General features: G+C 55.0%; 1 protein-coding gene across 1 annotated transcript in view; it reads left to right on the top strand.

Annotated features, from left to right (window-relative positions):
* LOC112959774 (heparan sulfate glucosamine 3-O-sulfotransferase 4-like) overlaps nucleotides 1–13,693 on the top strand; it is a 28,406-nt gene that overhangs the window by 1,520 nt on the left and 13,193 nt on the right. Inside the window, exon 2 of the mRNA XM_026053879.1 lies at nucleotides 11–325. Within this exon, the coding sequence (XP_025909664.1) occupies nucleotides 11–325 (315 nt within the window). The remainder of the gene's footprint in view (nucleotides 1–10; nucleotides 326–13,693) is intronic.

The following is a 13,693-nucleotide window of genomic DNA, read 5'->3' as shown; positions in this document are numbered from 1 at the left end:
CCAACGGCAGCCGGGAGGCGGCCGCGGGCGGGTGGCCGCGGGCGCCGCTGGCCCCCGGGGAGGCGATCGCGGCGCCGAGCGGCGCCTTCGAGCGGGACCCGCAGGAGTCGAGCACCACGGACGAGGAGCTGAGCCGCGCGGGCGGCCGGAGCACCACGCCGGACTACGGCGAGAGGCGGCTGCCGCAAGCCCTTATCATCGGCGTCAAGAAGGGCGGCACGCGGGCACTACTGGARGCCATCCGGGCGCACCCCGACGTGCGCGCCGTGGGCACCGAGCCCCACTTCTTCGACAGGAACTACGAGAAGGGGCTGCAGTGGTACAGGTGGGTGTGCTGGGCTCCGTGGCGGGCGAGGGGGATTCACCCGGCAGCTCCAGCCGTGGGAGCCGCRGGTCGCGCTGTGAGCGGGATGTGCACGAAGGTCCCTTTGGCAGAGCTGCGGGTTGCGTGGGGAGCAGGACATCCCTTGGCAGAGCCATTGGAGCTGGGCAGAGAACAGGCATCGCGGCATGACAGCTGTGTCATAACTCGTACCTGCTGAACTAGGGCCCGCAAGCTCTGGGGTGCTGTGGGCTTCAGGGGAAGTGTGAGTCCTTGTTTTGCGCAAAATGCAGAGTCTGTATCACAGACAAATAAGATTTGCTCTTTATTCAACAAGTTCATCCATGGAAAGTTTTTGCATTGACTAGATTTAATTCTGTTTACAAGGCAGTCTTTGCATCTTGTGCAGCATAGCATAACATTGTCTAAGATGTAAGCTAAGAGCTCTATTTCTTGAAGAAATTGTAAACTACTGAATTTTGAAATGCCTTGTGAGTTGAGTAAATCAATGAATTGCATTGGCTCRGGCTTTCAGTTCATTTGTCTTGAGACTAAAAACAATGCGGTGCATTAGTGTCACTTGCAAATTCGGTAGTTTCTAGTTTATGGTTAAAACAAACCAATGATAGTGGCTTTCCAAGAAGAAAATGATTTGTGGGTAAACCCATAAATTTCAGGCTTTTTGTTTTGCTTCAGGTAGTGATTCAGTCACTCTGAGGAACYGGGGGCAGCAGGTTAGTCACTGCCTGGGTTATCTGGTCAGTCTTGTAGAAACAGCACGCAGTTCTCCTAACAGTATTTAATTAGGAGCAGCACTCACTCCAGGCTGTGATCTRTAGGACTGTGGAAGTCTCCATAATGCTTATTTGGTGTAGCATCTGCTTGGGTTCGTCAAAGCGATGAGGGATTTTCAGAGGGACTTAAATAATGCGGAGCTCAGCACCATGAAAGTATGTTTGTCTCTGAGAGCGCTTTGAGGGTGTTGAACCAGCATGAGGAAGGAATGAAGGATTAACTGTGGTTATTTTACTTTTTTATTTTATAACATATAATTTCAGACGCAGTAGCCTGTTTTATGGAATTTTCATGCAGCAAAGCTTGCTTCGGAAAACAAGTGTAGAAATTTGTTGGAAGAGGCTAGAAAGTGGCATAGGAAAGGTCTGGGTTTATTCAACATAGGTGAAAGAAGATCAAGCCCTGGATATGGCAAGAGGTGCCTTTTCATCTTTAAAGTCTGCTACAAGAAAGGGGCTGGAGTGGGTGTAGCTGCTCTCCTGGAGTTAAAGGCATGCTCAGGGTTTTCCTTGCAGATGCATTTTGATTTTTTTTTTTTTTTTTTTTTTATCCTTGCAGTAGCTCTGTGACTTGTTTAGCAGATTTCTCGTATTAATGATATGCTGCACTCTTAGAGAGGTAGAAACTGAGAAGACTGGGTGAAATCTGATTTATGGAGCTGCTGGGCAGAGACAGAGCTGCATCTCGCAGCCGTGGGCTGAGGAAACAGCACTGCTGTGGCCCGGTGCCTTTGCCCTGGCTGTTTAACCTATGAGCATCTCTGCAGCTGCCTGAGCCCAACCACATCCTCCCCTCGCTCCTGCAGCAGCTTCCAGCCGGGCCGTGTGGGATAACGGGGCACACGGCAGAGCCGTCCTGCGCTCCGGCGGAGCCGCAAGTTTCTGCTGGCGCCGTGGGCTAGGCAGCTGCTGCGTGCGCTGTAAATGCGAGCAAGGGAAGCCCCAAAGGAGTAAGTGAGAGGATTGCCATCGCATCAGCAGGCGTTTCCTCCGGATCCCTCACGAGGCTGCCGGGCGCAGGTACTAGGAAGGGTGGCTACTCTCAGCCGTGCCCTGGTACGGTGACTGGAGGCTTTTCCCAGCCACAGAAATGGCTTGTCTTTTCTATAACACAGCAGCAGCTTTGTAGCAGCAGCTACTGACGTGTTTGTAGCAGCATCTCCTTTCAGTGGCTTCTATCGCTGTTTGTATTTTGCATATAATATGCTTCCTCTTATGCATCACACACTGCCAGCTGTTGTACGGCCAAGTTGATCTCCCCTCATGCAGTGAAAGGAGGTGCAGCCGAGCCCGTGCGTGCCCTGCTTGGTCATTTGGTGCCCACGATTTCCTCCCYGGAGCCACGAGCGAGCCATGGTCCCCACATGCCCATGCTCAGGGCTGGGCTCAGCGGCTTCCCCATCAGTAAAATGGAGACAACACCTTGTGCTCCCGCTTCTCTTGTGCACACCAGGCTGTGTTAGCTGTGTCTCTGCTGCTCGGAGGTTAAACAGCTACAAACACGGTATCGGGGATCCCTACCAGGATGGTGTTGGGAAGCCAAAGCCGGTGTAAAGGCAGCTCCCTGCCTGCCGGGCGGTGCTGTGCGTGCTGAGCCCATTACTCTGTGCCCTGTTTTCCCAGTAACCTTTAGGAAACGTTGTGCGGTTTGCGACTGCTTTAACTCTGCCGTCAAAGTTCATACAAAGATTATAGGATCAGCATCTCCCTACACAGGCACTGATGTGAGCCAGGTTTAAGGCTCGTTTTGGCTGTTCAGTGTTTTGCTGCCAGGATTGTTAGTGCGGCTGTGATTTGTAATCCCATACATTTTAATGTTGGGTTGCCTGAAGGACAAGTTCAGCGATGCAGCTTTCCTGGGACTGCACCAGTGCCTTGGTGTGGGATGCTTTTGAGGCATTGCCTCAGCTTCTTTCTCCCCTAATGCAGGCTCCTGTGTACAGGGTGAAGGCCGGATGAGTAGAGCGGTACCTGACTCCGAGGCCGCTGCGGTCCTGCCCGCCCGCCTGGCCCAGACCTCGGCATCCCATGTTGAGCAGAAAGCTGAGCATTTGCAGCACGATTTGGAAATAAATGTGTAATTTTAATGAGAATCACGTGGTGTCCATAATGCAGAGAGAGAGAACCTGATAGGGGAGAACTGAAAATTCGCAGGGTAGAATTCACTGATTTGTAAATGATTCCAAACATCGCTCAGGGGTTGGAGGCCATGTGCACGTTCAGCAGGTTTTCCAGCAAAGGTGACCCACTTCACCCTGGCCCCAGGCTGCTGCTGYGAGGAAGCAGCCGCGGTGCCGTCCCTGTCGTGCTGTGCCTGGCCTCTGCACTGTCCCGAGCTCTGTGTGCGCGGAGYGGTGGCCGCAGGGCACAGGTCTGTGTGCCTCGTGCTGCTCCCGCTGCTCCTGCCCCTCATTTGGAGCGAGTTCCACAACCGCCAGCCCCACACGTTCCCCTGGAGCCGTTGTGCAGGCTGTGGCCCCCGCATGGCAGAGGCGCTGCGTGCCCAAGCCGTGCTGGAGTAGCCCGCTCCATCCTGCGACCTGCCGTGCGCGGAGCCCCYGGGCGTCCTGCCGTGCCGGCGCAGCATCCTGCATCCCCACTGCGCAGGCTGCCGAAAGACGTCGTTTGTTCCGGGCCCTGCTGCGAACTGACTCTTGCTGCCAGGCAGTGACTCAGCTGCCCCCCTTCTGTGGAGCTGTTACACGGGGATTAATCCAGGCTGAGGATCCTGCAGGAGTTGCTGCATAGTCCTGGCTCCTTCAGGGCTGCATCCCCCTCTCTAAACCCTGAGCTCTGGGACAGGTCTTGCCTTGGTGCTGCTTTTCCAGCCCCAGTTTTCTGGTGCATCCCTGCAAGGGCGGCACGGAGCACCRCGATGCTGGCAGCAGCTCTCCATGGAGTCTCCATGCGGTCGCCTGGGAAGCGGGTCTGGAAGCACTTGCGGCCAATGACCCCCGCCCAGTGCAGGGTCCAGCACAAAGTAACTGCCCAGCGGTGCTGCCAGTGCCACATCCCGGTGCTGCTGCTGGAGCGCTGGGACCGCATCCCAGCGACGCTCCCTGCTCCACAGGAGCAGCCCAGCGGCTCCCGGCAAAGCTGCCCAGGCGAGTTACAACCCGGGGAAGCAGCTGAGCGTGGCGCTGAGCTCCCTAATGCCTTCTGAGCATCCCTGGGGTGCTCGGGCAAGCGCAATGCGCTGCCAGACCCGAAATAATCTYGCTGTTACACGGTGTTTTTGAGAGCACACTTTCTCTAGGATTTTGCTCAATAATCCATTTAAGTGGATGCTGGAGTGCTTYGCTCCGCATGGCTTAAGTGTCGTTGGCGGTGTTGGAGTTGGTGAGCTGAGCGTTTTGTGTGGCCGTGGTGTTGCACAAGCGCGTGATGCCATAGAAAATTCCACTGCATCCCAGGAAAAGCTGCCCCTGTATCAAAGCAGTGACAGGGGCTGGGCTGCTCGCGACGGGGTCTGTGCCCGGCCTCCGCTCCCGCTGCTGGATGAGGCTGTTGCCGCTGCCACAGCCGGTCGGAGGCAGCGGCACCTTATCAAAGGACGCTGTGCACAAAAGCTCCTGACTTTCAAAGTGAAAATCCYCGTCCGGGCAGTGGCGCCCGGCGCTGCGGGCCAGTCTCCTGCGTGCCAGGGACTTCTCCCACCTGCAGTTGTCATGGGGACTCCTCTTCCCCGGGTTATTATAGCACGCACTTCAGCAGGAGCTTTATTGCTTTGGGGGCCGAGCGGCTCGCGTGGGACGTCRCTCGCTGCCGCGCAGAGGTAATTTCTTTCAAATGATTTTTGCTTGAAGTGGTTTCAATGAATTGCGAAGGATAAGAGTGCGAGTGAATGGCTGAAATGGAGCACGGGTWCGGGTGAGGAACACGCACTATCCAACTTTCCAGAGCATTAAGTGTGTATATTATAATTTCACCGTGGCATGTAAGGAGGCAGCAGTCCATTTTATCCTTCTATTCACTTTTGAAAAGTGTTATTTAGAATCTGAAATGGTTTAAATTGGTTTCCAGGCCCTTTGAAAGAAAAAGTTTAACATGAAAACCTAAATTGCAAGCGCATTTCCAGCCGAAGGGAGCTGGAGCGCAGTGCCAGCCTGGGGCTCTGCCCCATCGGCTCCCTGCTCTGCCCTCCGCTCGTTTATTCCTGCAGCTGCTGTTTCCGAGCCAAAGGAGAATATTTGGAAGCGGGATATCTGAAGGCTGCAGAAAGGGCTTGGAGTTAAGGAAAAAAAATTCCACGCTCTTTCACATCTCTCGTTTCCATCCCAAGAGTCAACACACCAATTTAGCAAATGTGGCAAGGCGCGCTATTTTCCCCCTTGTCGTATTACACATCCAAGCATCGAGGATGGATCATAAACCTGCTCTTTATGGCTTTAATGTTTCAATTGCTAGTCACATTTTATGTAAATGTGAGTATTTACCTTGACAAGCTCTCCGGTGGAGTACGATGCTTCTTTAAAGAATTTATTTGGCAATATAAACAGGCCTCGCTGTGGTGGCCGAGGCGCGGCGGYGCGGGCGGCGCGGTGCTCACAGAGCCGGYGTCCGGGGGCAGCCCGCGTGCCTGCGTCGGGAGCACAAAATCCTCCGGAAACCCAGGAGAAMTCAAAGCACAGCGGGAAAACGCCCGAGGCAACAACTTTACCAGTAAGCTAAGGCGTCAAGCTGAGAAATTCTGAGACCTGGCAAATCATAACACAATCTSCTATGCAAAACGGGACTTATCTCTATCTAAATATTATTCTGCATCGTTGCTCCTTGCAGGGAGCGGTTGCCCTCCCAGGTTAACTGATGGAACCGGGGAGTTGGAGCCGCACGCTCATCGTGCTGGCCGTGCCTTGACTTTTATTGCTGTTAAATTGCGGTGGTAGTGTTAGACTTGGCAAATTAGAAAATATTAAAGTTTACTACTTCAGAATTAAAAAGATCAGAAGAGGGGTTTCTGCAATCTAGTCCGCCATGAAATTGGGAGCTCTTTGTTAAAACATGCATTACCAATAGCCTGACAATTAATGACAAAGGAAGGGCTGGGGCGGATTTAGGGCTTGTTTGACTTGGGGCTTCTCGCGGCTGCTCTGGCAGCAGGAGATGTGTTATTGGATCATTACGGGCTGTTCTGCCAGAGCTGCTGCTGCTAAAGCTACATCAAGGTGTTTTATAATTACTCTCTTCCCGTGCAGTATCCCGGAGCGCTCTCCTCTCGGGATGCAGTTGTCTCTGTGGGAGACCATCCGCGTCCTGCCAAGGACTGGCTGGTTTGGAGAACTTGAAAAGAAAAAATTCTGCTTTTTTTGAGGCTGGCAGTGGTGAAAAGCTCGCTTGCTCGTGGCTGGAGAGCTCAAGGATCTCCTTTATGGATGTGAGATGGGATGCGAGTGGTGTTCCCGGCGGCCTCCTGCGGGTTGGAATGGAGGATGCTGAGGCCAGCGCTGGTGCCCATCGTCGCCTTCGTCCTGCCAGGGCCGCTGGTTTGATACTTCCTGATGTGGCTTTGATGCACGGGGATGTTTGGGATGCTGCAGCCCCGAGGGGCTATGCTTTTCCAAGGGGACTGGAGGGCAGGGCAGCACTGGGGGCAGAGCAGGGGTACTGGGGTTGTCCCTCCGGCCGCGCGGAGCGTCACCCGTGGGTGTTCCCAGCCTGTGTCCTGCCCCRGCCCCGCGTGCCCTGCGGAGCCGTCGCGGGGCCCTGGTGCTCACAGGGGCGCTGCGGGACCTGGACTTTCTCCTTCATTAATGGGATTTATATCCCTGGTGTTTCTTGCTGATTTGGCTTAGTGCTGCRATAAAGAACAAGCGTGCCGCCTTAATTAAGTGGGAGCCCCTGCGCTAATATATCCAGCACCACTGAAACCGAAGGGTCGCTGATGGCAGCGCATGCTCCAAGTGCCGGCAGGTCCCAGTGCTGCCTGTGCCACTGAGCTGCTGCACCCCATGCAAACAGTGTACTGGGCACAGCACTTGCTCCCGAGTACTTAAAATATATAAATACCTATATAGCAAATGCAGGCGGTCCCGACTTTGTCCCTGAGCGCTGTGGTCATGTTGTCTGCGGCAGTTTGTGAAGGTGTTTTGCATTCCCAGGTTTGCAGTTTCTAGGCCCATGAATATTCAGGCTTCCTCTTGCCCGTCCTGCATCCGTCCCTTCCCCTCCCTGTATTTTCCAGCAGAGTCAATTAGCTCCGTTTGCTGCTTTAGCAATAAAACAGTTCCCTCCCTGCTGTTGCTTTCCTCTGGTCTCCATGCACTTCAGCATCTCCTGCTCACACCAGGTGTGGGGGCCCTGTCTGCAGAGCCAGTTGGAAGCGATGGGTGAAACCTGCCCAGTTCCGGGGCCTTTCTGTGCACTGTGGGCAGCACCAGGGCACTGGGAAGGAGCAGGATGGGYGCTGCCAGGGCCCTGGATGAGCAAGGCAAGGGGAAAGAGGAGCTAGATGGAARTCATGCAGCTTCCTTGTGCATCCTTGGCGGTGCTTGGCTGGGATGTGGCAGAGGGCAGGGATGGTCATGGGGCGCCCGGCTCCCATTGCTCCAGGAAAGGTCGCGGCTCCTGCACTGCAGCATCCTTCAAAAAGGCTGTTCTGCTCCCTGTGACGAGGGTGGTCTAGAACAGAGGGCCTAGATAGGCTCCCTTTCCAATGGGAGATCYCAGCTGGAGCCAAAGGAGAATTCCCAGAGTGCCGAGGAGCTGCCGCARCTCCAGTGCTGACGTGTCCGGAGGGACAGGGCTGGGGGCACCGGCGCCGGGACAGCCCGGCCGCCAGCAGCCGCGTGGGACGCAAGCGTCCTCGTGTCGCGCTCCTTAGCGAGCACCAGCCGGCCGAGTGAGGAAGCCAGGAAAGGGATTACGGCTTTGGGGGATGGAAACGCCTTTGGAAAGGAAGAAAAATGGGAGCCTGCAGCAGGATAACCAGGGCTGCAAAGTTAGGTAATTAATCACCCCCCTTGTAACTTGGAAAGGAAATAAATGTGATAAAAGGATTTGTCAGAGTGGATTACAGACAAATTAAAGAAAAAAAAAAAAAGGAGGAGGAGAGTCATGGCTGGCCTGGGAGTTGTCTTTTTAGCAATCCTCAATCATTCTTGCAATCAATTCTGCATTTCCTTAATAGCAGTGTGAAACGTGTCTCCCTCCGCGGCACCCCAGATGAGCCCTGAGCTGCAGGCCCTACATTAAATGAAATATCGAATATTTGTCTCTCAACAGCCCCCTTGGAAGCTGTTTATTCCCTGGCTGTGGCTCGTGGGCACCGTACTGCAGCGGTGCCCTCCCTGTGCAAGGGTTCCCTGTGACCCTGTGTTTGATCCAGGGACAATTACGCCGCCTTTACGGGTCCACATGTGTTTCTCTGCAACAAACAATCTGCTTTATGGGTTTTCTTAGTAAAATACCAAGGCGCTCTGCTTGCTAATATGATTCAATTGTGTTGTGTTGTCTGACCTTTACGGAACTTGCAATCTATAACAACAAGGTTCTGCAGCAGATCCACTCATAAAAGCCTCCGCTTCTGGGAAATAGGGCCTGCAAATAGAGGAACCCGGTCGGGCAGGGAGCAAGAGGGCGTTTTGACCGCTCTGCTCCTGCCCCGGTGCTGGGCATGGCCGTGCAGAGGGCACACGGGGCTCCGTGCACGCGGTGGCCGCGATCTGGGAGCTGCGGTGCCTCCCTCCTGCATCGGGATGCCTTGGCACCAGGATGCTCCGGCAGCGGGATGCTCCAGCACCAGGATGTTCCCGCGCTGCTTGTGTGGAACAGTTGGCAGCAGAGCCGGCTGCGGCTGCCGTGTCCACACGCGGCTCGGAAATGATTAAGGGCGGCCGTGAGCGCCGCACGCCCACGTGCATCCGTTCCCAGTGCCGAGCGGCGCCCGTGCAGACGGAGCTGCCCGGATCCCGCAGCCTGATCGCCCCGCGCCTCTCCGGCCTTCGTCACTGMCTGGCGGTGGCAGTTCCTTGGGTGACACCAGGGCAGAGCAATTCCCAGTGTGAGCCCTGAACGGTGCAGCCGCTGATGTGACACCAGAGCGGTGCAACTGCTGCTGTGACATTGGAGTGGTGCAATTGCTGGAGTGACACCAGGGCAGTGCAATTCCCGTTATGGCACCGGAGCGGTGCAATTCCCACTGTGGTCCTGGCCCCCAGCGCAGCTCTTGCTGAGCCCCAGCCAGGTCTGTGACACCGTCCCCACATGTATGTTTGCAGGCTGCAGAGGGGCTCTAATCCCTGCAACTGCTTTGTTCCCCTCCTCGGCTGTGACGCTTCTCCTGAGGTGCATTTAGTGACTGTAGTTAGGTAAGTGGAAGATGGGGGATGTTCAGGGATCTTTTAGCCCCAGGAAAYAGGCAAGAACCTGGGAGCTGCTAACAGACAGCAAAATCCCTGCAAAGTTTTTAATGATGATTTTCTTAGAAGCTGGAGGACAGCCTGTGCCTAAATCTGATTTCTTTTTTTTTTCCCTTTTTTTTTCTTTTTTTTTTTAAGAAAGTTTTCTCAGCCCAGTGCGTGGCCTTTGGGTACAGATCTTTGTAAAAAAACTTTTCCACTGAAGCCGGCGAGATCAGAGCGTTGCTCCGTTAATGCTGGAGTGYGCGTGAGCTTGCAGGGCGGCGTGTGTGGCTCTGCCAGCCTCGCTAAAGGTCACCTTCTGATCCCTGCAAACACCCTCCTTACCTGCAGATAAGATTTAAAAGGGAAAGAGGAAAAAGAAAGGGCTTGAGGAAGGAGGAGAGCCTGGCTGCACGCGAGCTGGCGCGGCCTGCCCGCTCCYGGCGGCACCAATGGGAATGGGACAAGAGGCGGCCAGCAGGTCGGCCCCGGGGCCACGGGAACAYGGAGCAGCCCGGGGCGCTGGGGGACACGGTGCACCCCATCTCTGTGGGATGGGGCAGGGGCACCTGCGGGTGCAAGGCCACGGGGACACGCGGTGGCAGCGGCGCCTTGCCCAGAACAGGGTCTCTCCGTGTCACTTGGGTGCGGAGAAGCGTCGAGCGCCGCGGCGCAGGACCAAGGTCACCCGTGGGGTCAATAAATAATACATGGCGGTGAGGCTGGGAAGGCGGTGGAGAGGACACTGCGGCGCCGCCGATGCCACACGAGCCCTGGCGGGGCCCGTCCTCTGCGTCCCCAACAGCGGAGCAGCCGTCCCCACCGTCCCCACTGTCCCCGATGTCCCCACTGTCCCCGCCACCAGAGTGGCTGCACGGCCCCTCCGCACAGGGATTTTTGAGCAATTGTTTGCCTTTTGCAATCAATTCCCATCTGAGCTGTTTTAAAATGTATAACTGTCTCCTTGAGACGACGCGTTCAGCAGGTGGTAACACTCAAAGCTTTTTCTTAATCTGTAGTAAGGATTTACAAAGGAAACCTTGACTTTTAGATTGATTTTTAAATAAGCATGTATTTAGTTGCTAGTGCTTGAAGTACATATTGGATTATATTCTTCTGCAAACAGAATATTCTAATTGATCTGCTAATAAATAATGGAAGGCAGCAGCACTGCGTGTGGTCCAAAGCTGCTCTGCGCTTGTGCTGGTGGCACCRGGGGCGTTTGGAGAGGAAAAAGCCCCATGGCGGTGGGGCCAGGAAGTGGAGCGCTCCTAGGCTTCCCTCTTGTGATGTGCCAAAAYGCCAGGTTTTTAGCCCGATAAAACGCTGCTGGCCAGCCCTGCGCGCCCGGTGCCRGAGGGGCCTGCGGGACCTCGCTCCAGTGCTGCTGCATTCCTCATGCTGCTGCGTTCCCCGTACTGCTGCATTCCCAGTGCTGCTGCATCTCCGGTGCTGCTGCAATCCCGGTGCTCCTGCATTTCCGATGCTGATGCATTCCTTGTGCTCCTGCATTCCCAGTGCTGCTGCGCTGCGATGCCGTGCGGGGCCTTGCAGCACCCGGGCTGGTGCCACACTCAGACCCGCCACGTGGAGCGGCGATGAGCGCCCCGGACATGGCAGGTGCCATGAAAGGTAGGGCATTTCCTTGGTGTTTAACATGTAATTAGAGGACATGGCAATTTCTTCTCTCCTGCCCAACAAAGAGCAGCTGCAGGGGCTGCTCCGGGCAGAGGTTCCCAGCGGAGGCCGTCCTRCATGTCCTGGGGCAGAGCGGAATCACGCGTTTCCTCGTGTCCACTGCATCCCAGGAATCACCTTGCTCCCTTGCAGCTGGTTCAGGGGGAGGCCCTGGCGTCCCCTCCGTGCCCGTCCCCTCCAAAGCACCTTCCTCCCGCATGGAGTCCTCCTCGCTGCCTCTGCGGCAGATGAAGATGTTAGTGGGCCCGGCTGGCGCTGCAGACCTGCCATTACCTTCCACCTCCTCCAATTCTTGCAATCGTTTCATAGGGATCCAATTTTCTCTTTCACATTCGCTCTTACAAACAGATTTGAAAAACTCTTTGTTAGTGGAAATAGTCTCTGAAATGTGCCGCTGTATTTCTTTTTGCTATTCTAATTAGCCTTTTAACTCGGCGCTGCTAGTATTTATAGACGGCTAATCCTCCCTCCTCAGTCCTCCTCCTCCATGCAGAACACTTTCCCTGTTTAAAAGCCATTGCTCTTTCCCATTTGCTGTTTCCCAGTTCTTTGCCATTGCTGCTCAATAGCTCCGGCTCTTGACTGCTCCCCGCTGGGACACGGGGTCCCCGAGCGGCGGCTCCGGCGTCACCGGCTCCACCTTGACTCCACCTTGACCGTCCCAACCTTTCCTGCCAAACATCTCAGATTCTGTCCAGCTTCTGCACCATTGCAAGTGAGCGGCACAACTAGTCCCCATCCACTGTCCTAATCAACAACCACATTTTTTTTTTGCCTTTTTTTTTTGCATTTTTGCCTTTTGATGCTTTTATGTTCTTAGGAGCTTGGTCGAATTGGGTTGCTGTAGTTTTGTAGTAAGCTGTAGCTTAATGCCAGTGTGCTCCAGTTTCCCCAGGCGGGCGCCTAAGCGAGCACTTATCCCCCCAAGCCAGCACCCCGTGAGACCCTTTCCCCCCGTGTGTCTCTAACCCTCGACTTAAGAACCATCTCCTGCTAATGCTTTATCTCTGCTTTTACAAAGCTTAAGATAACTCGCGCTCTTCTGGTCCATTGCCAAATTCCAGAGTTGAATAATGAAATATCTTATATGGTGCAAAGCTCTGTCCGTGGYTGGAGATGTGGGTTTGTCGCTGCGTGTGGCCTTGTGGCTAGAGCCTCTTGTCTGTGCGGACTGGAGCTGGGAGAGGAAGGAGAGGGGCAGGAGAGAGGAGCCTGTTGAACTGTATTGCAAGGCCTAGAGCCTGGTGCAAACACCGTGCTTGTCAGAGCCTCTAAAAAGAAATTGGGAAAGCACTGTTTTCTTCCTAATACTGCATTTTAAATGTGCATATCTGTTACTAGTGAGTTATTTGCTCTGCATAAAATATTAGCCCTTGTCAAAATGCTTCTCTCCTGCACGTAGATTGCTTATCTTGGCATCTTATTTCCCTGCTCAATCTCTCTGGTCCCTCAAATCCATCTCTGTCTTCTCCTTAGCTCAGTGTTTCTGTGCTTGTGCCAGGATTTGTGCCAGAGCCTCCATTCCCGAGGAGCCGCGGCCAAGGCCCCGCGGTCGCTCCGGGCTCCGGTGGGAGCAGATGCTGGTGGGCGGCAGCTTCCCGGGAGCGCCGGGCTCRTTCCCGGCGCCGCTCCGTGTCTCCAGCGTGGGCTGGGGCCGGATGTGCCTGCTGGCAGCTCCCGGTGCCCCGGCRGCTTCTAGGCAGCCACAAGCGAAGGAGAAAACCCTGAAAGATTGAGGCTGTGCAGGCACAGAACATGCCGGCTCTGTCAGCATCTTCTCACCGCAGAGCTGCTGCTTCGGGGACACATCTGCCAGCACCAGGATGGCAATGGGCCTGCCGAAGAGGCTGGCAATGGGCCCGGGGAACAGAGCCCGTGCAAGGGGGTGCAGCCCGCCMGGGACCGCTGTGCACCCCCTGCACCCGGCAGGGCCACCTCCGGCGCCACCCGAGCCTGGAGTGACTTTCTATCCGCGCACGTTAGAGCACCACGTCCTGCAATTCTCCCCTCAAAGCAAGGACGACAGGTGCTTATTTCCTACTGCATTTTCTCATCCCAGTGTTTTTTGGGCATTCACCATCAACCTGGTGCCACCTGCAAGGGAGCACGCGAGGGGTTAAAGCTCTGTGTGTCATCACGCTCAGACGGAGAAGATTTCTGTCCATTTCCCAGTCCAGTCTGTATCTCTTCAAGCATCATAAATCTGCCTCCGTGCTGCTAAAGCCCACAAGAAATCATGCCTTGCTCTGTCAGTCTGCAGTCCGGCTCTGCTCCTGATTTAAGCAAAACCATGCAACTGGTTGCTACTGTACGCGAATGCAAAAATAAATGCCTCATCTGCTATGCTGTTAGTGGTTCTGCAATCATTAATCTAATGAAACTGATAATAACTCATGGGGATGTGGTTCTGGGTGAAAACTCAGCTCAGGCAGAGACGTGCGCGCAGCCCGCGCTCACGCAGCTGTTTGTCACCTGCCGCTCGGAGCCACCTGCAGCGAGCGGGAAGCTCCGGCCACGCTGGAAGCGGCTGCTCCGGCAGC

This window comes from Nothoprocta perdicaria, unplaced genomic scaffold (assembly GCF_003342845.1).
Source record: "Nothoprocta perdicaria isolate Ctin4 unplaced genomic scaffold, notPer1 scaffold_12, whole genome shotgun sequence".
Taxonomy (NCBI): domain Eukaryota; kingdom Metazoa; phylum Chordata; class Aves; order Tinamiformes; family Tinamidae; genus Nothoprocta; species Nothoprocta perdicaria.
Note: the sequence above shows the minus strand (reverse complement) of the source record. Positions and strands in the feature narration are given on the sequence as shown.